The sequence below is a fragment of the Taudactylus pleione genome, unplaced genomic scaffold (assembly GCF_031769625.1).
Source record: "Taudactylus pleione unplaced genomic scaffold, aTauple2 ptg000047l, whole genome shotgun sequence".
NCBI lineage: Eukaryota > Metazoa > Chordata > Amphibia > Anura > Myobatrachidae > Taudactylus > Taudactylus pleione.
The window spans coordinates 1,745,400-1,770,767 of record NW_028284449.1 but is presented as its reverse complement, the minus strand read 5'-3'; the positions used below and the strand labels follow the sequence as shown (position 1 = coordinate 1,770,767).

General features: G+C 46.9%; 1 protein-coding gene across 1 annotated transcript in view; it reads right to left on the bottom strand.

Moving 5' to 3' along the window:
* Positions 1-25,368, bottom strand: part of GALNT18 (polypeptide N-acetylgalactosaminyltransferase 18) — a 402,179-nt gene that overhangs the window by 156,696 nt on the left and 220,115 nt on the right. Inside the window, exon 2 of the mRNA XM_088460523.1 lies at positions 13,734-13,926. Within this exon, the coding sequence (XP_088316649.1) occupies positions 13,734-13,926 (193 nt within the window). The remainder of the gene's footprint in view (positions 1-13,733; positions 13,927-25,368) is intronic.

The window sequence follows — 25,368 nt, the reverse complement described above, 5'->3', positions numbered from 1 at the left end:
AGGAGTAAGTGACAGTACAGGCAGCGTAGTCTCATACAGTGTATAATGGGGAATATCAGGAGCAGACTGATTACATTGTCCTCACCTATAACCTGGATAACTATGTACATTAGGAGTAAGTGACAGTGCAGGCAGCGTAGTCTCATACAGTGTATAATGGGGAATATCAGGAGCAGTGATTACATTGTCCTCACCTATAACCTGGATAACTATGTACATTAGGAGTAAGTGACAGTACAGGCAGCGTAGTCTCATACAGTGTATAATGGGGAATATCAGGAGCAGTGATTACATTGTCCTCACCTATAACCTGGATAACTATGTACATTAGGAGTAAGTGACAGTACAGGCAGCGTAGTCTCATACAGTGTATAATGGGGAATATCAGGAGCAGTGATTACATTGTCCTCACCTATAACCTGGATAACTATGTACATTAGGAGTAAGTGACAGTACAGGCAGCGTAGTCTCATACAGTGTATAATGGGGAATATCAGGAGCAGACTGATTACATTGTCCTCACCTATAACCTGGATAACTATGTACATTAGGAGTAAGTGACAGTACAGGCAGCGTAGTCTCATACAGTGTATAATGGGGAATATCAGGGGCAGTGATTACATTGTCCTCACCTATAACCTGGATAACTATGTACATTAGGAGTAAGTGACAGTACAGGCAGCGTAGTCTCATACAGTGTATAATGGGGAATATCAGGAGCAGACTGATTACATTGTCCTCACCTATAACCTGGATAATTATGTACATTAGGGGTAAGTGACAGTGCAGGCAGGACGTGTGCTGTTGAGCTCCAGACTTCCATAGGAGTGTCAAATTACAGCCAGCGGTTCTGCGGGCTTCCCCAGGAAAGATGCGCCCTCCTGGGGCAGGGAAGGGGAAAGGTCCCTTGCAGAAGGGATCGTGGACCCAACCTGTGAGGACATAAAACTACCTTGCAGCTGGACACCCAGGCGGAAGATCGGGCTGATGCTTCCAGCCAGCCTGAGGTGCTGAAGCGGGAGAGCGTTGGCGGGAGCGCGGCGGCCGCGAGGCAGAGGCAGCCGCGAGCGGGATTCCCTGAACTGCCTGTGGATGCTCCCCGTGGTGAGGTAACCACGGGTAGAGCGGAGGCAAGCAATGCCGATAATCCACAGGGCAGTGCAGAGGGGGAGACTGTAGCCCCTATGCTCTCAGCAGGGGAAGAGGAGGATGAAGAAGAGTCCCCTGTCTCCAGCGGAGAAGAGGACTATGTTGCACGGCTGGACCTAGAGGAGGCTGTTGTGGAGGTGAGAAGGCTCAACACAAAAATTGGGTACACAAAGAAAAAAAGAAACAAGGCTCATACCTGGGAGAAACCGCGGCTCCGGGGGTTGATTGTAGAACTCACTGACACCCTGGACAGGGTGAAAGAGAGAGTGAAGACCCTGAGGCAGGAGAGGCGGAGGATAGCCGCTTCAAGTGAACTGCCAGCGAACCTGACAGCGGGGGAGCTAAGTGCAGCATCCCAGGAGGAGAACCCCTTGATGATTGAAATCAAGCGGTTAGAGGAGGACGGCGGTGTGAGGGGGACCCCGAGTGTGTGCGCTGTTGCGGCAGGTGATCCAGTCAAGGTGGAAGTCGGGACGGAGATCCTGGGGAGCAGCAGCAGCAGCGGTTTAAACATACCTGTTCCCGGTGATGAAGCAGCAGCAATGAGAGAGCCTGACGCTGGGGGAGTATCTGGCGTCCAAGGTCCTGATGGCAGCGGTGGTAGCGGAGGTTTCCAGTGAAGCTGGTGGTCTGGAGCGGCTGATCGTGAAGGGCGTCGCGGCAGAACAGCAGGTAGGTGGAGGAGTGGGGGACCCCCGTGGCACGGTGGAGAGGTCCGCTTGGATTGCGGAGGGTGTCTCCACCGTGCTAGGGGATGTTTTCCAGGGTCTGAATACCTCTGCTGTGATTCCGATAGGTGGGCAAGGGCGCCCGGTGCGGACCGGGGGAGAGGGGACGAGAAGGGCGCAGGCAGATGTGGAGACTGGTTTCCCTATTGGGCCAACGGGTCCTGTGGTTTCCTCAGGGTCCGTGGTGGCTACGGGGACAGTTAAAGATACATTGAAGTTGGCAAGTAAAACAAAATCTGGTAGTTTGGCGCAAGGAATGCCATGTATGGTGAAGGAACTATTACAGCCCAAGGAAAGGGCCCTGCTGGATATAATGTACGGGGAGTTGGAGACCCCAGCAAGGGTTAAGGCTGCTTTAGAACTTATTGGTAAAAACCAAGCACAGAAAGAGATGAGCGGCAGTGACATTAATAAAGGAGCATCTACGTCTGGTTTAAATAAGACTGATGTGGGGCAGCATGCTGGGGCTTGTGATTCCATGAATGGACAAAATATGAACAAAAAATCTTATGCTGGTGTATTATCAGGGGAGAAAAGTGAAGGGAGGAAATTTTTCTCCAGAGTTGAGAGCGGGAAGGGAATAAAGAGAAGGAACGTAATTCAGTTCAAATGGGAAGGGGAGGGGGAGGTACCGGGGAAGGAAGTTTTTTTAAACATGCTATTTACATTGAATATCTCTGCTATGGATCTGTTTGCATGTATTCATCCCCCCAGGTCGAGAGACTTTGACGTTAGTTTTCAAACTAATTATGGTATGCAAAAGTTTTGGGGTATGTGGATGACTGAGAAAACTGAGAAACCGTATTGTGATTACGTTGCAACGCTGATTTCTAGGCAGGATGTTGTGAAACTGACAGTACTAGTCCGGAATGAATCAATTCCGGAAAATGATATTAAATATTGGTTGTCTAGGCACTGTGAGGTTCTGTCAGGGTTAACGAAAATAGACTATACAAAAGGGGTGTGGGGAGGTGCCTATATGGTCCAGGTGAGAATTTTAAGCACGGCTTTTGGGGCAAACCATTTACCATCTGCCACTTATATAGGAAGGGACAGAATCCAGGTATTCTATCAAGGCCAACCTAAAACGTGTTTTAGATGTGGAGATACACGTCATTTGAGTGGAGACTGCGGTGTAACCAAATGTACACTGTGTGGGAAAATAGGGCATACTTCGAGGATGTGTAACAATGTCAGATGTAACTTGTGCGGGCAGGAGGGACATCCATACAGCAGGTGCCCAGAGGCAGACATATGTGAGGAAGTAGGGTCAGAACAAGAGGTAGAGGTAGAAGGTAGGAAGGTAAGAGGGTCGGTGGAGGTTCAAGAAAGGAGGGTAACGAGGTGGAGGATAGCGGAGCAGAGGAAAGAAGAAAGTAAGGTGGAGGAAGGGTTTCAGGAAGTTAAGAAGAAAAATAAGAAGAAAAGGAAGGTGGACGAGGGTCTAGTGTTGGCAAATAGATTTGATGTGTTCTCAACAGATGAGGAAGAGGAGGGGGAAATAGTAAGACAGAAGGGGGAGTTAGTTTTTTCTCCTAAAGTAGCTAGGAGGGTGAAGAAAAGTGGTTTGAAAGAGAGTGTGGGGGAAGGATCAGGGACTGGGAAAAGAAGGAAGGAAGGGGAGATGGAGGAAAAAAGCCAGGGGAAGAAGGGCAGGGCGGAAGAAGAACCGCAAGAATTAGAATGGGATGAAATGGGAACAGAGCTGCAGGGTGAGGTAAGAAGAAGGGAAAGTCAAGTGGCAGAAGGGGAGGAGGAGGAGGCTTTCCCTCAAAAAAGGAACGAGGAAGGAATTTATGTAGATCCTGTCGAGGAAGTTCCTCAAGGGTCAGTAGTCCCTAAGCCTCCAGATCCAGGAGGGCTGGGAGTGGTGATGTGTGTTGGGGATGGGGAGGGGGGTGGTGATGGTGATGGTGATGGTATGAGAGTGGAGGGTGTGGGGGAGGGGGATTCCCCTAGGGAAAAGTAAAGAAAAGGTAAGGTCGGTTCTGCTTTCTATAACTTAGAAACATGGATCCCCAGCCCATACGATGTGCCACGATTAATGTGGCTTCCGTTATTTCCGATCGTGCTCGCTTTATGGCCTTTGATTTTTTCAACACAGTTGAGGTTGATTTTTTATTTTTGCAGGAGACAAGGATAAGTAAGTTGGATGCCCTCCATAGGATTAAGAGGGAGTGGAGGAGGGGTCCATCTTACTGGTCTCTTGCGGCCGAGCCGTACGGTGGGGTGGCAGTGCTTTTTGCTGACATGGTAACCATACACAAGGTTATAGAGTTACAGGTAGGCAGGTGTATCATTTTGGATGTCACTCTGAGGGGGCACGACCTAAGGTTGATTAACATCTATGGTCCTCAAAAGCCATATGATAGGAAGTGCCTCTTTAGAGAGATAAAACCATTCCTCTTCACAGCTCAGCAAATTGTCTTTGGAGGTGATTTTAACACCGTGATTCGGCCTAAGGACAGGGGAGGCGCAAGGACAACGTTGAGCTATGATTCAAATTATTTAGTTAGGATGATTAGGGAGGCTGGTCTGGTCGATGTGCATATTCGCCATTTCCCAGATCTCACCGGGTACACATATTTCAGTGGTAGTCGTAGGTCAAGAATAGATAGGTTTTTTGTTAAGGAGACTCTGAAGACCTTGCCTCCTGAGGTAAGGTTGGTGGAGTTTTCGGATCACTGTTTTCTGAGTGTAACCTTGAATGCGGCACAATCCCTTCAGAAGGGCAGGGGGATGTGGCGTCTTAACTCAGACCTCCTAAAGGAGGAGGGAGTTAGACAATCCTTTAGAGATTTCTTCCAGGCACAGGAATCGCTGTTGGAGGCAGGATGGAGTAGATCGGAGTGGTGGGAGGAGGTCAAAAAGAGAACTCGGAGTTTCTTTAGGCGATCTGTAGCGAAAAAGAACTTGAGAAATAATAGTTCCTACTATTTTTTGAGAAGGAAATTGGACCTCTTAATCTCTGAAGAGGGAGATAGTGGGGAAATCTCCAGAGTGAAGGCTCTGATGAAAGATTTTCAGTACAACCGGTTGGCATCTTTGGTTTTGGAGAGGGATTATGGGAATTACCACTCACCAGATCCCTACCAGAACTGTAGGATGACGTCTGAGATGAGAGAGATCAGAGGTTTGCGTGATAACCAGGGTACCCTTCAGGAAACAAAGGAGGGTATTTTGGGGGTCATTGTGGACTATTACTCTGACCTTTTATCGGAGAAATCACTTATTAGAGAAAGGATGGAGGTGTTTCTGAGGGGAACGCCTGGGCTTGTGAGGCCTGATGTCTCTTTCGACTGCTTGGAGAGTGATATAGGGGTAGAGGAGGTGAGGATAGCGATTGAAGGGTTATCTGTTAAAAAATCTCCGGGGCCGGATGGGTTAACGTCAGAGTTTTATAAAACATTTTCAGATATTTTGGCCCCGCGCCTTGTGGAAGTGTTTAATGAGTGTTTGGGTGAAGAATGTCTTCCCCCTTCCATGAGGTTGTCTGCACTTATATTGCTCTCCAAGGGTAAGGATCCCCTGTGTGTTGAGAATTGGCGCCCCATAGCTCTTCTCAACACAGATAGGAAGATTTTGGCAAAAATAATATTTAACAGACTGACTGAATTCACAGAATGGCTGCTTTCAGCCTCTCAGCATTGTACGGTGAAAGGCCGTAGTACCTTTAGTGCTGTCCTTGGTGTCCGGGAGGTCATTGAGCGGTGCCGTGCTGAGAGGTGGGGAAAGTATTTGCTAGCATTGGATCAATCCAAGGCTTTTGACAGAGTCAATCATGAATACCTATGGAGGGTACTGGAATGGTATGGATTTCCAGCGAGGGTGGTGAATTGGCTAAAAACAATATACAGCAAGGCCGAAAGCTTCCCACTTGTGAATGGTTGGGTGGGTGCTACTTTTGGTGTAGGTTCTGGGGTTCGTCAGGGGTGCCCCTTGAGCCCTCTTCTGTATGTATTTGCTATTGACCCCTTTATAAGGAGGTTATGGTGCAGTGGAGGGGGTGCAGCTGGGCCCTGGACCTGCACTGAAGGTGGTAGCCTACGCTGATGACGTCACGGTGTTTCTGTCTGAAGAGGCAGAGGCACGGCGGGTGGAAGAACTCATCAGGATGTATTCTGAGGCATCGTGCTCCAGGATAAACCAAGAGAAGTGTGAGGCTTTCTGGATGGGGGAGGAAGGGACAGAATTTGACCTTCCGGACAACCTCCCTCGGGCCAGTCCACAGATAAAAATTCTAGGCATTTATTTCAACCACGGTGATTATGGCACCCTAAATTGGGAGAAAAAGTTGGAGATTGCATCCAGGAAGGTAGCTGTTTGGAGAAGATGGAAGTCTTCCTATAGGGAAAGGGTTGATTTATGCAAAACCTACTTGATTCCAGTGTTTCTGTATGTCAGTTATGTCTGTTTTTTGCCTCAGTCCATGTGGTCCAAGATGAATTCATTGTTTTTCCTGATGTTTTGGGGAAATGGGATGAATATTATCAAAAGAGGCATCACCTACAAATTGAGGGAAGAGGGAGGCCAGAGTATGGTCAACCCCGTAGTATTTTTTGTGACAACTTTTTGTAAGCTAAACATAGGGAGTCTGTTTTTAGAGACTCCCCCTCAATGGGTAGAAGGTCTCGGGGAATGGGCGTTTCCCTTTCTCAAAGAATGGATGGAGGGAGGTCGAATTAAGATACCCCGAGTTAGGCGAGGCTACCTCCCGATCTACATGGTCCTGTGTCTGAAAGTGATGAGACGGTGGGGCTTGGAGGTTGGTGATGTGAGAGGCTTGGCCAGGAGGGAGATGGGGCTAAGAATTCTGCAGAACTACTTCTATGTTCCGCTGGCCCTAAAGGATTGCCCGGGTGAGATGTGTTCGGAGGGATTGGCTCTGATTAATTCTCAGAGGATTCCTCTGAAATTTAGAGACATCGCCTGGCTCTCCTTCCATGGAAGGCTTTATGTTAGAGGTAACCTTAAAGTAAGAAGTGCCGATGATCGTGGTTGTCTACGTGAGGAGTGTCTAGGGGAGGAGGAGACGATGGACCACTTCTTCTGTAAGTGTCCCTATAACATAGAGGTTTATAAAGGAGTTTCAAGGCGCTTGCGTATCCCTTGCCTTTCGGGGCTGAGTTACCCTGAATGGGCTTATGGGGCATTCAAGGGGTATGGTAGATTTGATTTGTGCACTATTTTTTTAGTTAGCTTAGTAGTACGGTATTACACATGGAACGCACGGTGTCAATTGGGTATTAGGGGTAAAGTCCTTCCCTGGATATCGGTTGTTGGGGAAATCTTGCATGAGGTGAAGCGGATGATGGACATGGACAAAGGAAGAATGGACGCCATCAGTTGGTCACGGTTGTGGCGACATCTGAGGCCCCCTTGAATGGGTAGCGAAAGTTCGGTCCTGAGTCCTTGGTAACTGGTTTCTGTCGTTTCCTGTCCTTCATTTTGTATTAACTAAATTACAGAGGAATGCTTTACATACATCTGGATGATTGACTTACCTTTTCGATACTTGGGTTGGTGATGGTGGGAGGAGTTGGTGGTGGGGGGTGAGAGGGAGGGGGGATGGTCATTGGGTGTGAAGTTGGGGGCGGTGAAGGTAGGAATAAGGGTTATTGACATAAGGTATTGAGATGCATTGTTGATTTGATGGAATATATATTGTATTATATGTAAATATGTAAATACTGTAAAAGTGTTTTATGTATAAATTATACGGTTGCATTTTGTGTAATAAACACAGACAGTACAGGCAGCGTAGTCTCATACAGTGTATAATGGGGAATATCAGGAGCAGACTGATTACATTGTCCTCACCTATAACCTGGATAACTATGTACATTAGGAGTAAGTGACAGTGCAAGCAGCGTAGTCTCATACAGTGTATAATGGGGAATATCAGGAGCAGAGTGATTACATTGTCCTCACCGATAACCAGGATAACTATGTACATTAGGAGTAAGTGACAGTACAGGCAGCGTAGTCTCATACAGTGTGTAATGGGGAATATCAGGAGCAGACTGATTACATTGTCCTCACCTATAACCTGGATAACTATGTACATTAGGAGTAAGTGACAGTACAGGCAGCGTAGTCTCATACAGTGTATAATGGGGAATATCAGGAGCAGAGTGATTACATTGTCCTCACCTATAACCTGGATAACTATGTACATTAGGAGTAAGTGACAGTACAGGCAGCGTAGTCTCATACAGTGTATAATGGGGAATATCAGGAGCAGTGATTACATTGTCCTCACCTATAACCTGGATAACTATGTACATTAGGAGTAAGTGACAGTACAGGCAGCGTAGTCTCATACAGTGTATAATGGGGAATATCAGGAGCAGTGATTACATTGTCCTCACCTATAACCTGGATAACTATGTACATTAGGAGTAAGTGACAGTGCAGGCAGCGTAGTCTCATACAGTGTATAATGGGGAATATCAGGAGCAGTGATTACATTGTCCTCACCTATAACCTGGATAACTATGTACATTAGGAGTAAGTGACAGTACAGGCAGCGTAGTCTCATACAGTGTATAATGGGGAATATCAGGAGCAGTGATTACATTGTCCTCACCTATAACCTGGATAACTATGTACATTAGGAGTAAGTGACAGTACAGGCAGTGTAGTCTCATACAGTGTATAATGGGGAATATCAGGAGCAGACTGATTACATTGTCCTCACCTATAACCTGGATAACTATGTACATTAGGAGTAAGTGACAGTACAGGCAGCGCAGTCTCATACAGTGTATAATGGGGAATATCAGGAGCAGACTGATTACATTGTCCTCACCTATAACCTGGATAACTATGTACATTAGGAGTAAGTGACAGTGCAGGCAGCGTAGTCTCATACAGTGTATAATGGGGAATATCAGGAGCAGTGATTACATTGTCCTCCCCTATAACCTGGATAACTATGTACATTAGGAGTAAGTGACAGTGCAGGCAGCGTAGTCTCATACAGTGTGTAATGGGGAATATCAGGAGCAGACTGATTACATTGTCCTCACCTATAACCTGGATAACTATGTACATTAGGAGTAAGTGACAGTACAGGCAGCGTAGTCTCATACAGTGTATAATGGGGAATATCAGAAGCAGAGTGATTACATTGTCCTCACCTATAACCTGGATAACTATGTACATTAGGAGTAAGTGACAGTACAGGCAGCGTAGTCTCATACAGTGTATAATGGGGAATATCAGGAGCAGAGTGATTACATTGTCCTCACCTATAACCTGGATAACTATGTACATTAGGAGTAAGTGACAGTACAGGCAGCGTAGTCTCATACAGTGTATAATGGGGAATATCAGGAGCAGACTGATTACATTGTCCTCACCTATAACCAGGATAACTATGTACATTAGGAGTAAGTGACAGTACAGGCAGCGTAGTCTCATACAGTGTATAATGGGGAATATCAGGAGCAGTGATTACATTGTCCTCACCTATAACCTGGATAACTATGTACATTAGGAGTAAGTGACAGTACAGGCAGCGTAGTCTCATACAGTGCATAATGGGGAATATCAGGAGCAGTGATTACATTGTCCTCACCTATAACCTGGATAACTATGTACATTAGGAGTAAGTGACAGTACAGGCAGCGTAGTCTCATACAGTGTATAATGGGGAATATCAGGAGCAGTGATTACATTGTCCTCACCTATAACCTGGATAACTATGTACATTAGGAGTAAGTGACAGTGCAGGCAGCGTAGTCTCATACAGTGTATAATGGGGAATATCAGGAGCAGTGATTACATTGTCCTCACCTATAACCTGGATAACTATGTACATTAGGAGTAAGTGACAGTACAGGCAGCGTAGTCTCATACAGTGTATAATGGGGAATATCAGGAGCAGTGATTACATTGTCCTCACCTTTAACCTGGATAACTATGTACATTAGGAGTAAGTGACAGCGCAGGCTCATACAGGCAGATACTGATCCATTACAACTCGTTCGACGATTTGTGGTCCTGTCAGCGTCTCGGGCTGTAGACACTTGGTTGATAGATGGATGAGGTCATGCATCTGCGAGCGTGGCAGTCTGTCCATTTGGAACACCCAGCGGTGGACCCGTTGGGCACGAACAAAGGTGGTGACTCCCAAGCGAGTTAGGATCTCCTGTTTTAATTTTTTATAGTCCTTTGCATCAGCCAGGCATAAGTCGTAATAGGCCTCTTGTGGCTCCCCAGACAAAAAAGGTGCCACCAGACTTGCCCACTGTTCCTTGGGCCAACTCTCCCTTTCTGCGTTTCTCTCAAACGCTGTGAGATACGTCTCCACATCATCGCCCGGGGTCATCTTTTGTAAAAAGTGACTGGCGTGGACGGAGCGAGTGTTGGTTGGAGGGTCAGCGGAAGCATCTCCAGTCTGGGCTACTAGGTGTTGTACCGGCTGTTCTCCGCTAAGGCCTGGCGGGTTTCCTCGTTGGTGAGATGTTGTTGCCTCTGGGCCGTCTCCAAGGCCAATAGTTGCACCTGGGTGGATTCCTGCTAAGCTGCTGTAGCTTGGAGCAAGGCCTTAACAATGTCCTCTATTTTGTCCCGGGGTGTAGGTTGGAAGCAGAATCTGGCTCCTCTAAGCATCTGCTGATGCCACCTCTATGGAACTCAAAGGACACAGGTTTTTTTTTTTTTTTTTTCCACACTGACAAATTGGGTGTCTGTCCCTTTAAACGAAAAGTTTTCCTCTTGCTGCACCTTTCAGTGTGTAGTTGCCCGCATTCTCCACCCTATGTGACATTCAGTCGGGTTAGGGGTCCCTCTCATGGATGGACTCCTTCCTTACACACACAGCAGCCGGGAAACAGCACACCAGTCTGGATGCGAGTACAAGCTGGTCGGCGCCAGTCTTTATTAGAAAATATCAGAAATTACATAAAGAAAACAAACATAAATCCTAGCCCTGTCTGGGCTCTAACTGCACAAGTGATTTCCCTCACTACAAGAACCTGGCAGGGCCTAATACCCTCACCAGCAACAAAAGCACAGCACAGTCCTCACTGCTAGGATTCCAAGTGTCTCTGAGCAAACTCCCTGCCTGCTCCCCAGGTGAGACCCTCAGCCCCAAACAAACCAAGCATATCTTAGCCACTCTCAGCTGGAAGCCCTAATGAGCCTGTTACCAGGCTGAAAGGCCCAAAACCTGGAGTGGCCGTGGGTGGAGCCCTCCCTCTCCTCTCACCCACACCCCCAGGTCCCAAACCGGCTTTTCAAAAAGCCAAAACTCAAGCTCGCTTCACTGCAAACTTTCTCCTGGGAGTTTTAAAACACATAGGACAGGAATCTCGGGCAAACCCGTATCTATCACTGACCACTTTACCAGTGATCCTATCACACTCTCCATGGATAGCTAACTCTCCCAGACTCTATACTTTACTCTATAATTTACCCCCGAGTGTAAAATAGGTCTTATTATGCTACGGGACAAGCAGTATCTCAGCAGAAACAGATGCCTATGTCAGTCTGTCTAATTCAATAAACTGTAACACTATATTTAATTTTTTCAGTTACAATAATTATATTTGATGCATTTTATATTAGTTCAAAATTATATCAATAGAATGACAATAAAAAGTGCATTGTTACAATGTAAAACTTTGTACAGCTTGTGCTAGATGGCGCCTCCTGAATGACACAAGGCACGGTGGTCATGGGAAACGCCGCTGCTCAGCCGATCTGCGACTAATATTAGAATGAACATAACATTGCGAGCAAATGATACATTTTATTTTACGCTCTCCCCTTTGTCCCTTTTGTTTGCTGAAAACTAATTTACTGCCAGTGTCCTTGTAGGCGATAAGACTTTTTTGGCAGAATACCAGCTCCTAGGAACAAGTTTGTACAAGTCAATGGGACATTTAAAGTGGACCCGTAAGTTACACACAGCGGAGGAAGCTATTTCTGTGCCCTGGAGCGATATTCAGACAATCAATTCACCTTGTGTGTCATGGCGGCAGTGACGCCGCTACTTCCTAAAGGTCGGATAGGCGGCATCCTCTACAATATTGGTTCAGTCCAGAAAATGGCGGCAGTGATAGCAACACTAACTCTCCAGCACAAGGTAGACTGGAGGCTCATGTGGAGGGACTGGTGGAGAGGACCTGTTGTCAATATACATGGCCCCAGCAAGGGTAAAAATAAAGATGTCGCCCAGACACAACTCTGGCGCTGGCAACATCCCTCATCTGTATACAGGAGCATCAATATAAGGGTCAGGGCTGAAGGGTGGTTACTGACGGCTTCTTCCATGCACAGTACAGTAGTCTCCTGGGTCCTCACCATAGGACCTTGCAGGGGACATAGGGGAAGTTGTACTAAGCCTTGGAGAGAGATAAAGTACCAACCAATCAGCTGCTAATTGTCACTTTACAGGCTGTATTTGAAAATATGACAGAAGCTGATTAGTTGGTACTTTCTCTCTCCACCGGCGTCTCTCTCTCCGCAAGGTGTCTCTCTCTCACCACTTTCTCTCTCTCCCTCTCCAAGACTTGGTACATCTACCCCTTAGGTTTTTTTCACAAAGCATCGGGTTGTAATACCCAGCGCTAATGATTGTGTTTATGCCCAATATTTAAAAGGGCAATGCTTTTAACTGAAAGACTCAGCTAGTAAAAGCATTCCCCTTTTAAATATTGGGCATAAACACAATCAGAAAAGCTTAGTAAATAAACCCCTTATTATAATTATCATCATCCTTTATTTATATGGCGCCACAAATGTTCCGCAGAGCCTTACACAGTACAGAAATAAGTGTAAAAGAAACCAGTGAGTTACAGTACAGTACAATGCCGGACAAGGACACGGTGTATACACATTACTGTATCAGCGATTATATCACTCACACTAAGCAGCAGGGAGTCAGCAATCAGGTGTTAGGTGCCCTTGTGGGGAGTAAGGAGTAGAGGAAGGTATAAGTAAGGAGGAGCTCAAGAGGGCAGAGGGCCCTGCTCGTGAGAGCTTACATTCTAAAGGGGAGGGGCAGACAGACAGGGGTGACACAGATGGGGTACATAGTGAGGAAGGAGCATGGAGCAGGGGGTTAGGATATGAGCTGTGGAATGTGAGGGGCAGACAGACAGGGGTGACACAGATGGGGTAGATAGTGAGGAAGGAGCATGGAGCAGGGGGTTAGGTTATGAGCTGTGGAATGTGAGGGGCAGACAGACAGGGGTGACACAGATGGGGTAGTTAGTGAGGAAGGAGCATGGAGCAGGGGATTAGGATATGTGCTGTGTAATGTGAGGGGCAGACAGACAGGGGTGACACAGATGGGGTAGATAGTGAGGAAGGAGCATGGAGCAGGGGGTTAGGATATGTGCTGTGGAATGTGAGGGGCAGACAGACAGGGGTGACACAGATGGGGTAGATAGTGAGGAAGGAGCATGGAGCAGGGGGTTAGGATATGAGCTGTGGAATGTGAGGGGCAGACAGACAGGGGTGACACAAATGGGGTAGATAGGGAGGAAGTAGCATGGAGCAGTGGGCAATCACAGGTAAAGGCATGGTGACATCATGGGGAAGGCATGGTGACATCATGGGGAAGGCATGGTGACATCATGGGGAAGGCATGGTGAAATCATGGGGAAGGCATGGTGAAATCATGGGGAAGGCATGGTGAAATCATGGGGAAGGCATGGTGAAATCATGGGATAGAGGCTGTTTGGGATTGCTGGTGCCTCATATTGCCCAGAGAAGTGGGAGTCTGGGATAGGAGGAGACTTCTCTCCAACCTTTATGAAGTGACAGATAACTAGGTGACCACCTCTATTATAACAGTTCCTGTGGAAAATATGGAGGGATCAGAGCTGGGCAGGTACTTACCCTGCCGGCCGTAGCTCTGGGAGAGGCCTGTCCAGAGGTAAGCGGTCACTCAGATAAGCATTGTAACCATAGTACTGGAACTGTTTTAGCGCAATCCTTCTGTTCTCCGGGCTGAGGTCCTGACCCCAGTGTGTAAAAAGGGAGGAGTCCGTGAAGGGTTCCACCGCGGCGTCTTCCATCTTCTGCGGGGCCTCTGTAAAACCAGGACACAAGGATTTACTCTACAGCTCAGTCAACTTAACATCAACAACTGATGAAACTAATTAACAGTGACAATGCCCCGGCCCCCTACTCTCAGCGGAGGCCCCATTCCTGGGTGTGAATGTAAACCATATAAAAGGGAACTCACTAGACCTAATGACAACAATGAGGTATGAGGCACTTTGTCCTTCCCACCTCTGCTGCTCATAGACAACACAGTGGACGCCAGAAGAGGTCAACGTCAATCATTTGGAAGTATTGCAGCAAGGACACGGAGACAAAATGTGCCGACACAGGTTACCCTCGCAATTGGCCTCCATGTTTCTGCTGCTTGGGGAAGGGGGGGGTATTATTATTATTAGAGAGCTAACTGCAACCCCTAACTATTTGTGTGATAAGACCCAAGAGTTGTAATCCATAGTGACCATCAATTACAGGGGCAGCTATGGACCAGCCTGATTACTATTGTATCAGGCTTACCTTAGCCGAACTGACAAAGCATGCTGGGTATTATCTTATGGGTGCGAGGGTCTGCAGTGTAATGAATATTATATCAGGCTTACCTTAGCTGACCTGACAAAGCATGCTGGGTATTATCTTATGGGTGCGAGGGTCTGCAGTGTAATGAATATTATATCAGGCTTACCTTAGCTGACCTGACAAAGCATGCTGGGTATTATCTTATGGGTGCGAGGGTCTGCAGTGTAATGAATATTATATCAGGCTTACCTTAGCCGAACTGACAAAGCATGCTGGGTATTATCTTATGGGTGCGAGGGTCTGCAGTGTAATGAATATTGAATAAGGGCGCACAGCGATTGTTTTGGAAGAACTATAGGAATTATAATGCATTAGTATGATGGGTGCTCTGTGCTGATCCCCAGGAATAGGTGGAATAGAGGGAAATTCCTGCCCTCCTGACGGTACTGAAGCCCCCAGCATGGCAGCATGGCAGAGCTACTGGTGCATTATTCTCCTAACAAGTTCAGGAAAATAACTAAACTGAACATAGATCCTGAATAATCTTCATATTTATATGGATATCTGCATGTGCGATATTCCAGCAAGTACTAAGCCTCTCAATGCCATTCATTTAAGGGGTGCACTTAACCACTGAGCCGCTTATGCTATAAAATGTGCTCCCTTCTAAGAAATATCTTATTACATAACCACAACACATGGTCCAATCCTAGATCAATAAGTAATGTTAGAGCCCGTCTGCAGTCTTGTTACATTTCCTGCTGTCCACGGGCCGAGATGTGCAAAACAGCAATTATGTATCCTTTAGTCATGATCGGCTATTACATGGCTGCGTGTCCTGACATCATTATTACATGGCTGCGTGTCCTGACATCATTATTACATGGCTGCGTGTCCTGACATCATTATTACATGGCTGCGTGTCCTGACATCATTATTACATGGCTGCGTGTCCTGACATCATTATTACATGGCTGCGTGTCCTGACATCATTATTACATGGCTGCGTGTCCTGACATCATTATTACATGGCTGCGTGTCCTGACATCATCATTACATGGCTGCGTGTCCTGACATCATCATTACATGGCTGCGTGTCCTGACATCATTATTACATGGCTGCGTGTCCTGACATCATTATTACATGGCTGCGTGTCCTGACATCATTATTACATGGCTGCGTGTCCTGACATCATTATTACATGGCTGCGTGTCCTGACATCATTATTACATGGCTGCGTGTCCTGACATCATTATTACATGGCTGCGTGTCCTGACATCATCATTACATGGCTGCGTGTCCTGACATCATCATTACATGGCTGCGTGTCCTGACATCATCATTACATGGCTGCGTGTCCTGACATCACGATATGTCTGTAACCAATTACTCAGTAGCAGCGAGCATCTAAAAGTCATTACACTCTTTGTGAAATTGCATATTTGCGTTATACAGCTGAACTAGTATCAATTCCCTAATGTGATTACAGCCTAAACAAGGTTAGATTAGCATATGTGATTTTCTGGAAGGAAGATGATGGTAAAATTGGGTACATGCATTGATTTCTGAGCTTTAAATTCAATAAAATGTGGTCATCAGCAGACAGAGATGAGGAAGGCGGCACTGCAGGTCTGCGTCAGGACTAAAGGCTCCCATACATCAGCAGACAGCGATGAGGAAGGAGGCACTGAAGGTCTGTGTCAGGACTAAAGGCCCCCATACATCAGCAGACAGAGATGAGGAAGTCGGCACTGCAGGTCCGCGTCAGGACTAAAGGCCTCCATACATCAGCAGACAGAGATGAGGAAGGCGGCACTGCAGGTCCGCGTCAGGACTAAAGGCTCCCATACATCAGCAGACAGAGATGAGGAAGTCAGCACTGCAGGTCTGCGTCAGGACTAAAGGCTCCCATACATCAGCAGACAGAGATGAGGAAGGCGGCACTGCAGGTCTGTGTCAGGACTAAAGGCCTCCATACATCAGCAGACAGAGATGAGGAAGGCGGCACTGCAGGTCCGCGTCAGGACTAAAGGCTCCCATACATCAGCAGACAGAGATGAGGAAGGCGGCACTGCAGGTCTGTGTCAGGACTAAAGGCCCCCATACATCAGCAGACAGCGATGAGGAAGGAGGCACTGAAGGTCTGTGTCAGGACTAAAGGCCCCCATACATCAGCAGACAGAGATGAGGAAGGCGGCACTGCAGGTCTGCGTCAGGACTAAAGGCTCCCATACATCAGCAGACAGCAATGAGGAAGGTGGCACTGCAGGTCTGCGTCAGGACTAAAGGCTCCCATACATCAGCAGACAGAGATGAGGAAGGCGGCACTGCAGGTCTGCGTCAGGACTAAAGGCTCCCATACATCAGCAGACAGAGATGAGGAAGGCGGCACTGCAGGTCTGCGTCAGGACTAAAGGCTCCCATACATCAGCAGACAGAGATGAGGAAGGTGGCACTGCAGGTCTGCGTCAGGACTAAAGGCCTCCATACATCAGCAGACAGAGATGAGGAAGGCGGCACTGCAGGTCTGCGTCAGGACTAAAGGCTCCCATACATCAGCAGACAGCGATGAGGAAGGCGGCACTGCAGGTCTGCGTCAGGACTAAAGGCTCCCATACATCAGCAGACAGCGATGAGGAAGGCGGCACTGCAGGTCTGCGTCAGGACTTACTCCCCTTCCCAGAAAGACCATTAATAGCTTTTAACCCATTAGGCTCATGTCATGCATGTTTTACATTATAAAAGTGAGATTTTACCATAGAAAATGCTATTTTTGAACATCTCACAAAACAAATTATTATGTAAAACAATGAATTAGGAGCAATATTGCTCCTATAGGTGCTTGAAATGTTCCTCCCCAGAGTTCCCACCATTAACCAAGATCCTAAAAGGAGAATAAACTGCAGCATCTCATGATTAACCCATCAGGGACACAAACAGCGTGGAGCTATACTCTATGGCCTCCTACTGTACAGATCACAGTGCTCACACCATCAGGGACACACAGAGCGTGGAGCTATACTCTATGGTCTCCTACTGTACAGATCACAGTGCTCACACCATCAGGGACACACAGAGCGTGGAGCTATACTCTATGGTCTCCTACTGTACACATCACAGTGCTCACACCATCAGGGACACACAGAGCATGGAGCTATACTCTATGGTCTCCTACTGTACAGATCACAGTGCTCACACCATCAGGGACACACAGAGCGTGGAGCTATACTCTATGGTCTCCTACTGTACAGATCACAGTGCTCACACCAATCAGGGACACACAGAGCGTGGAGCTATACTCTATGGTCTCCTACTGTACACATCACAGTGCTCACACCATCAGGGACACACAGAGCATGGAGCTATACTCTATGGTCTCCTACTGTACAGATCACAGTGCTCACACCATCAGGGACACACAGAGCGTGGAGCTATACTCTATGGTCTCCTACTGTACAGATCACAGTGCTCACACCAATCAGGGACACACACAGCGTGGAGCTATACTCTATGGTCTCCTACTGTACACATCACAGTGCTCACACCATCAGGGACACACAGAGCGTGGAGCTATACTCTATGGCCTCCTACTGTACAGATCACAGTGCTCACACCATCAGGGACACACAGAGCGTGGAGCTATACTCTATGGCCTCCTACTGTACAGATCACAGTGCTCACACCATCAGGGACACACAGAGCGTGGAGCTATACTCTATGGTCTCCTACTGTACAGATCACAGTGCTCACACCAATCAGGGACACACACAGCGTGGAGCTATACTCTATGGTCTCCTACTGTACACATCACAGTGCTCACACCATCAGGGACACACAGAGCGTGGAGCTATACTCTATGGTCTCCTACTGTACACATCACAGTGCTCACACCATCAGGGACACACACAGCGTGGAGCTATACTCTATGGGCTCCTACTGTACAGATCACAGTGCTCACACCATCAGGGACACACAGAGCGTGGAGCTATACTCTATGGCCTCCTACTGTACAGATCACAGTGCTCACACCATCAGGGACACACAGAGCGTGGAGCTATACTCTATGGTCTCCTATTGTACAGATCACAGTGCTCACACCATCAGGGACACACAGAGCGTGGAGCTATACTCTATGGCCTCCTACTGTACACATCACAGTGCTCACACCATCAGGGACACACAGAGCGTGGAGCTATACTCTATGGGCTCCTACTGTACAGATCACAGTGCTCACACCATCAGGGACACACAGAGCGTGGAGCTATACTCTATGGCCTCCTACTGTACAGATCACAGTGCTCACACCATCAGGGACACACAGAGCGTGGAGCTATACTCTATGGCCTCCTACTGTACACATCACAGTGCTCACACCATCAGGGACACACAGAGCGTGGAGCTATACTCTATGGTCTCCTACTGTACAGATCACAGTGCTCACACCATCAGGGACACACACAGCGTGGAGCTATACTCTATGGCCTCCTATTGTACACATCACAGTGCTCACACCATCAGGGACACACAGAGCGTGGAGCTATACTCTATGGGCTCCTACTGTACAGATCACAGTGCTCACACCATCAGGGACACACAGAGCGTGGAGCTATACTCTATGGTCTCCTATTGTACAGATCACAGTGCTCACACCATCAGGGCTTCCGCTTCACCTACAGATTGGCCAGTGGATGAGTTAAGGGACTATTTAAATGAAATGTAACATGAGGCGATGGCAGCAGCTGCCCAGTCCTTGGAGCAGCCCCGGCATTCAGCGTTCTCGCTTGTCAGTCTATGCATGCAGCAGACAGAGCGCTCAGTGGTGTTTAAATGATCTGAAACCACCCACAATTCCGCCCAAGGTGACCATGAAACTGTATCAAGAGCTGGTGCTGAATTCAAACAGAGATGAAACAGTCCCTAATCTGCCTAAATCTACCCCCCCTCTGCCCATAGGCATAAGAAGTGCCACGGATTACAGCAACGGGGTCACTGCGCTTTTCCAGGACCTACATTAATTAATATGCAAGACAGAACATACTGCATGGCACATTAATCTGCAGCACGGGACCATCTCCTGGGCACGGGACCATCTCCTGGGCACGGGACCATCTCCTGGGCACGGGACCATCTCCTGGGCCGGCTACATCTTGCTGGAGGAGTGACACTTGGTGACATTATATATTTCAATGTGTTTGCATTAAGTAAAGTTTAGCCCAGATAAAGTCTGGATTTCACTAATTTCCCCAAAGTCTTTCATTTCCTCTTTCATGTGCGAGAGCTGCGATGCGGAGTCCCTGGCTAACTGCGCCGTTCTGCCGGAGCGGAGGAACACAAATTGTACAAGGAAGTGATTGATGTCAATATTACGCTCCATCAGCTTTTCATTAGGAGACACTCCAGGCAGATCGTGCTAAAGTGTCGCTTTTATAGACAATTCTGCCACGTGCCAGCCCTGAAAAGTAGATATTTGGAAAAGTCAAACTATGGATTTATGGACTCTGAGATGCTTCATCCCTTTAATTTCAGAGTCTGCAGTTTGCGGCTAGGATAAGTGCACCGGTCACCTACCTACACCGCAGGCGGACATTCTGCAGCAGAAACAATATTGCTGGGGATGTGAACACTCATTTGATTGGATGTCACCAAACAATCACAGACCTCACAATAGTTGTCCCTGTATCAGTGAAACATTCCAGAATTCATGACCATGAAATTTGTGTCCCATTGGGATAAGGGGGCTCATTGTTACAGCGTGGGCCGATTGGAGTAGCCGATATGTATTATATAATTATTATTATCCTTTATTTATATGGCACCACTTTGTTCCGCAGCGCCTCACCAAGTACATTAACAAATTAGCAAAACTCGTAAAACAGCGACTTACAGTACAAAACAATACAGAATAAGAACATGGTATATAAACATTACTGCAGCTATCATAACACTCAAAAAAGCAGCAGGGTGACAGCAACCAAGTGTTAGGTCCCTTGTGGGGAGTTTTGAGTAGATGATCATATGAGTGAGGGAAGGAAAGCACATAAGGGAAGAGGGCCCTGCTCGTGAGAGCTTACTTTCTATAGGGGGGGGGACAGACAGAAAACACAGATGGGGTAGACAGGGAGGAAGAAGCATGTAAGCAGCAGGTTAGGATGAGGGCTGGAAGGCTGTGACGAAGTAGTGGGGTCTTGAGAGCCCGTTTGAAGATTTGTAGAGAGGTGGAGAGTCTGATAGGGAGGAGAGAGTTCCAAAGGTAGGGAGCAGCAAGATCAGGGAGGCAGGATTGGGAGGAAGTGATCAATAGGCAAGAGAGGTGGGATGTATTTATAGGACAGGGAGGGAGATTAGTGTGATGTCGACGAAGGTAATAAACTTATCAACCAGACCTGGGGGTCCCATTCTATTAATGACATTATACAACATGGAAAACAATCCTTTAACACATTATTAAATGGACTTCATGGAACGGGTCTCGCGACCAATAGTTGTGATGAATTCTGAAGCCAAATCCAATCACATGACCAAAAAAATATTCCAACAATGACGGATCTGATAGATCTACTGTATATAGAGACAGCAGCTCGGCTACAGGACGGAGGGGAATATAATGACTGATCTAATAGATCTACTGTATATAGAAACAGCAGCTCTGCTACAGGACGGAGGGGAATATAATGACGGATCTGATAGATCTACTGTATATAGAGACAGCAGCTAGGCTACAGGACGGAGGGGAATATAATGACGGATCTGATAGATCTACTGTATATAGAGACAGCAGCTCGGCTACAGGACGGAGGGAGAATATAATGACGGATCTAATAGATCTACTGTATATAGAGACAGCAGCTAGGCTACAGGACGGAGGGGAATATAATGACGGATCTGATAGATCTACTGTATATAGAGACGGCAGCTCAACTACAGGACGGAGGGGGAATATAATGACGGATCTGATAGATCTACTGTATATAGAGACAGCAGCTCGGCTACAGGACGGAGGGGGAATATAATGACGGATCTGATAGATCTACTGTATATAGAGACAGCAGCTCGGCTACAGGACGGAGGGGAATATAATGACTGATCTAATAGATCTACTGTATATAGAGACAGCAGCTCGGCTACAGGACGGAGGGGGAATATAATGACGGATCTGATAGATCTACTGTATATAGAGACAGCAGCTCGGCTACAGGACGGAGGGGGAATATAATGACGGATCTAATAGATCTACTGTATATAGAGACAGCAGCTCGGCTACAGGACGGAGGGGGAATATAATGACGGATCTAATAGATCTACTGTATATAGAGACAGCAGCTCGGCTACAGGACGGAGGGGAATATAATGACTGATCTGATAGATCTACTGTATATAGAGACACCAGCTCGGCTACAGGACGGAGGGGAATATAATGACGGATCTGATAGATCTACTGTATATAGAAACAGCAGCTCGGCTACAGGACGGAGGGGAATATAATGACGGATCTGATAGATCTACTGTATATAGAGACAGCAGCTCGGCTACAGGACGGAGGGGAACATAATGACGGATCTGATAGATCTACTGTATATAGAAACAGCAGCTCGGCTACAGGACGGAGGGGAATATAATGACGGATCTGATAGATCTACTGTATATAGAGACGGCAGCTCAACTACAGGACGGAGGGGAATATAATGACGGATCTGATAGATCTACTGTAAATAGAGACAGCAGCTCGGCTACAGGACGGAGGGGGAATATAATGACTGATCTGATAGATCTACTGTATATAGAGACAGCAGCTCGGCTACAGGACGGAGGGGGAATATAATGACGGATCTGATAGATCTACTGTATATAGAGACAGCAGCTCGGCTACAGGACGGAGGGGGAATAAAATGACGGATCTGATAGATCTACTGTATATAGAGACAGCAGCTCAGCAACAGGACGGAGGGGAATATAATGACTGATCTGATAGATCTACTGTATATAGAGACAGCAGCTCAGCTACAGGACGGAGGGGAATATAATGACGGATCTAATAGATCTACTGTATATAGAGACAGCAGCTCGGCTACAGGACAGAGGGGAATATAATGACGGATCTGATAGATCTACTGTATATAGAGACAGCAGCTCAGCTACAGGACGGAGGGGGGATATAATGACTGATCTGATAGATCTACTGTATATAGAGACAGCAGCTCAGCTACAGGACGGAGGGGAATATAATGACGGATCTAATAGATCTACTGTATATAGAGACAGCAGCTCGGCTACAGGACAGAGGGGAATATAATGACGGATCTGATAGATCTACTGTATATAGAGACAGCAGCTCAGCAACAGGACGGAGGGGAATATAATGACTGATCTGATAGATCTACTGTATATAGAGACAGCAGCTCAGCTACAGGACGGAGGGGAATATAATGACGGATCTAATAGATCTACTGTATATAGAGACAGCAGCTCGGCTACAGGACAGAGGGGAATATAATGACGGATCTGATAGATCTACTGTATATAGAGACAGCAGCTCGGCTACAGGACGGAGGGGAATATAATGACTGATCTGATAGATCTACTGTATATAGAGACAGCAGCTCGGCTACAGGACGGAGGGGAATATAATGACGGATCTGATAGATCTACTGTATATAGAGACAGCAGCTCGGCTACAGGACGGAGGGGAATATAATGACGGATCTGATAGATCTACTGTATATAGAGACAGCAGCTCGGCTACAGGACGGAGGGGAATATAATGACGGATCTGATAGATCTACTGTATATAGAGACAGCAGCTCGGCTACAGGACGGAGGGGGAATATAATGACTGATCTGATAGATCTACTGTATATAGAGACAGCAGCTCGGCTACAGGACGGAGGGGGAATATAATGACGGATCTGATAGATCTACTGTATATAGAGACAGCAGCTCGGCTACAGGACGGAGGGGGAATATAATGACTGATCTGATAGATCTACTGTATATAGAGACAGCAGCTCGGCTACAGGACGGAGGGGAATATAATGACTGATCTGATAGATCTACTGTATATAGAGACAGCAGCTCGGCTACAGGACGGAGGGGAATATAATGACTGATCTGATAGATCTACTGTATATAGAGACAGCAGCTCGGCTACAGGACGGAGGGGGAATATAATGACTGATCTGATAGATCTACTGTATATAGAGACAGCAGCTCGGCTACAGGACGGAGGGGAATATAATGACTGATCTAATAGATCTACTGTATATAGAGAGAGCAGCTCGGCTACAGGACGGAGGGGAATATAATGACGGATCTGATAGATCTACTGTATATAGAGACAGCAGCTCGGCTACAGGACGGAGGGGAATATAATGACGGATCTGATAGATCTACTGTATATAGAGACAGCAGCTCGGCTACAGGACGGAGGAGGAATATAATGACGGATCTAATAGATCTACTGTATATAGAGACAGCAGCTCAGCTACAGGACGGAGGGGAATATAATGACGGATCTGATAGATCTACTGTATATAGAGACAGCAGCTCAGCTACAGGACGGAGGGGAATATAATGACTGATCTGATAGATCTACTGTATATAGAGACAGCAGCTCAGCTACAGGACGGAGGGGAATATAATGACGGATCTGATAGATCTACTGTATATAGAGACAGCAGCTCGGCTACAGGACGGAGGGGAATATAATGACGGATCTAATAGATCTACTGTATATAGAGAGAGCAGCTCGGCTACAGGACGGAGGGGAATATAATGACTGATCTAATAGATCTACTGTATATAGAGAGAGCAGCTCGGCTACAGGACGGAGGGGAATATAATGACGGATCTGATAGATCTACTGTATATAGAGACAGCAGCTCAGCTACAGGACAGAGGGGAATATAATGACGGATCTAATAGATCTACTGTATATAGAGACAGCAGCTCGGCTACAGGACGGAGGGGAATATAATGACTGATCTAATAGATCTACTGTATATAGAGAGAGCAGCTCGGCTACAGGACGGAGGGGAATATAATGACGGATCTGATAGATATACTGTATATAGAGACAGCAGCTCGGCTACAGGACGGAGGGGGAATATAATGACGGATCTAATAGATCTACTGTATATAGAGACAGCAGCTCGGCTACAGGACGGAGGGGGAATATAATGACGGATCTAATAGATCTACTGTATATAGAGACAGCAGCTCGGCTACAGGACGGAGGGGAATATAATGACTGATCTGATAGATCTACTGTATATAGAGACACCAGCTCGGCTACAGGACGGAGGGGAATATAATGACGGATCTGATAGATCTACTGTATATAGAAACAGCAGCTCGGCTACAGGACGGAGGGGAATATAATGACGGATCTGATAGATCTACTGTATATAGAGACAGCAGCACGGCTACAGGACGGAGGGGAATATAATGACGGATCTGATAGATCTACTGTATATAGAAACAGCAGCTCGGCTACAGGACGGAGGGGAATATAATGACGGATCTGATAGATCTACTGTATATAGAGACGGCAGCTCAACTACAGGACGGAGGGGAATATAATGACGGATCTGATAGATCTACTGTAAATAGAGACAGCAGCTCGGCTACAGGACGGAGGGGGAATATAATGACTGATCTGATAGATCTACTGTATATAGAGACAGCAGCTCGGCTACAGGACGGAGGGGGAATATAATGACGGATCTGATAGATCTACTGTATATAGAGACAGCAGCTCGGCTACAGGACGGAGGGGGAATAAAATGACGGATCTGATAGATCTACTGTATATAGAGACAGCAGCTCAGCAACAGGACGGAGGGGAATATAATGACTGATCTGATAGATCTACTGTATATAGAGACAGCAGCTCAGCTACAGGATGGAGGGGAATATAATGACGGATCTAATAGATCTACTGTATATAGAGACAGCAGC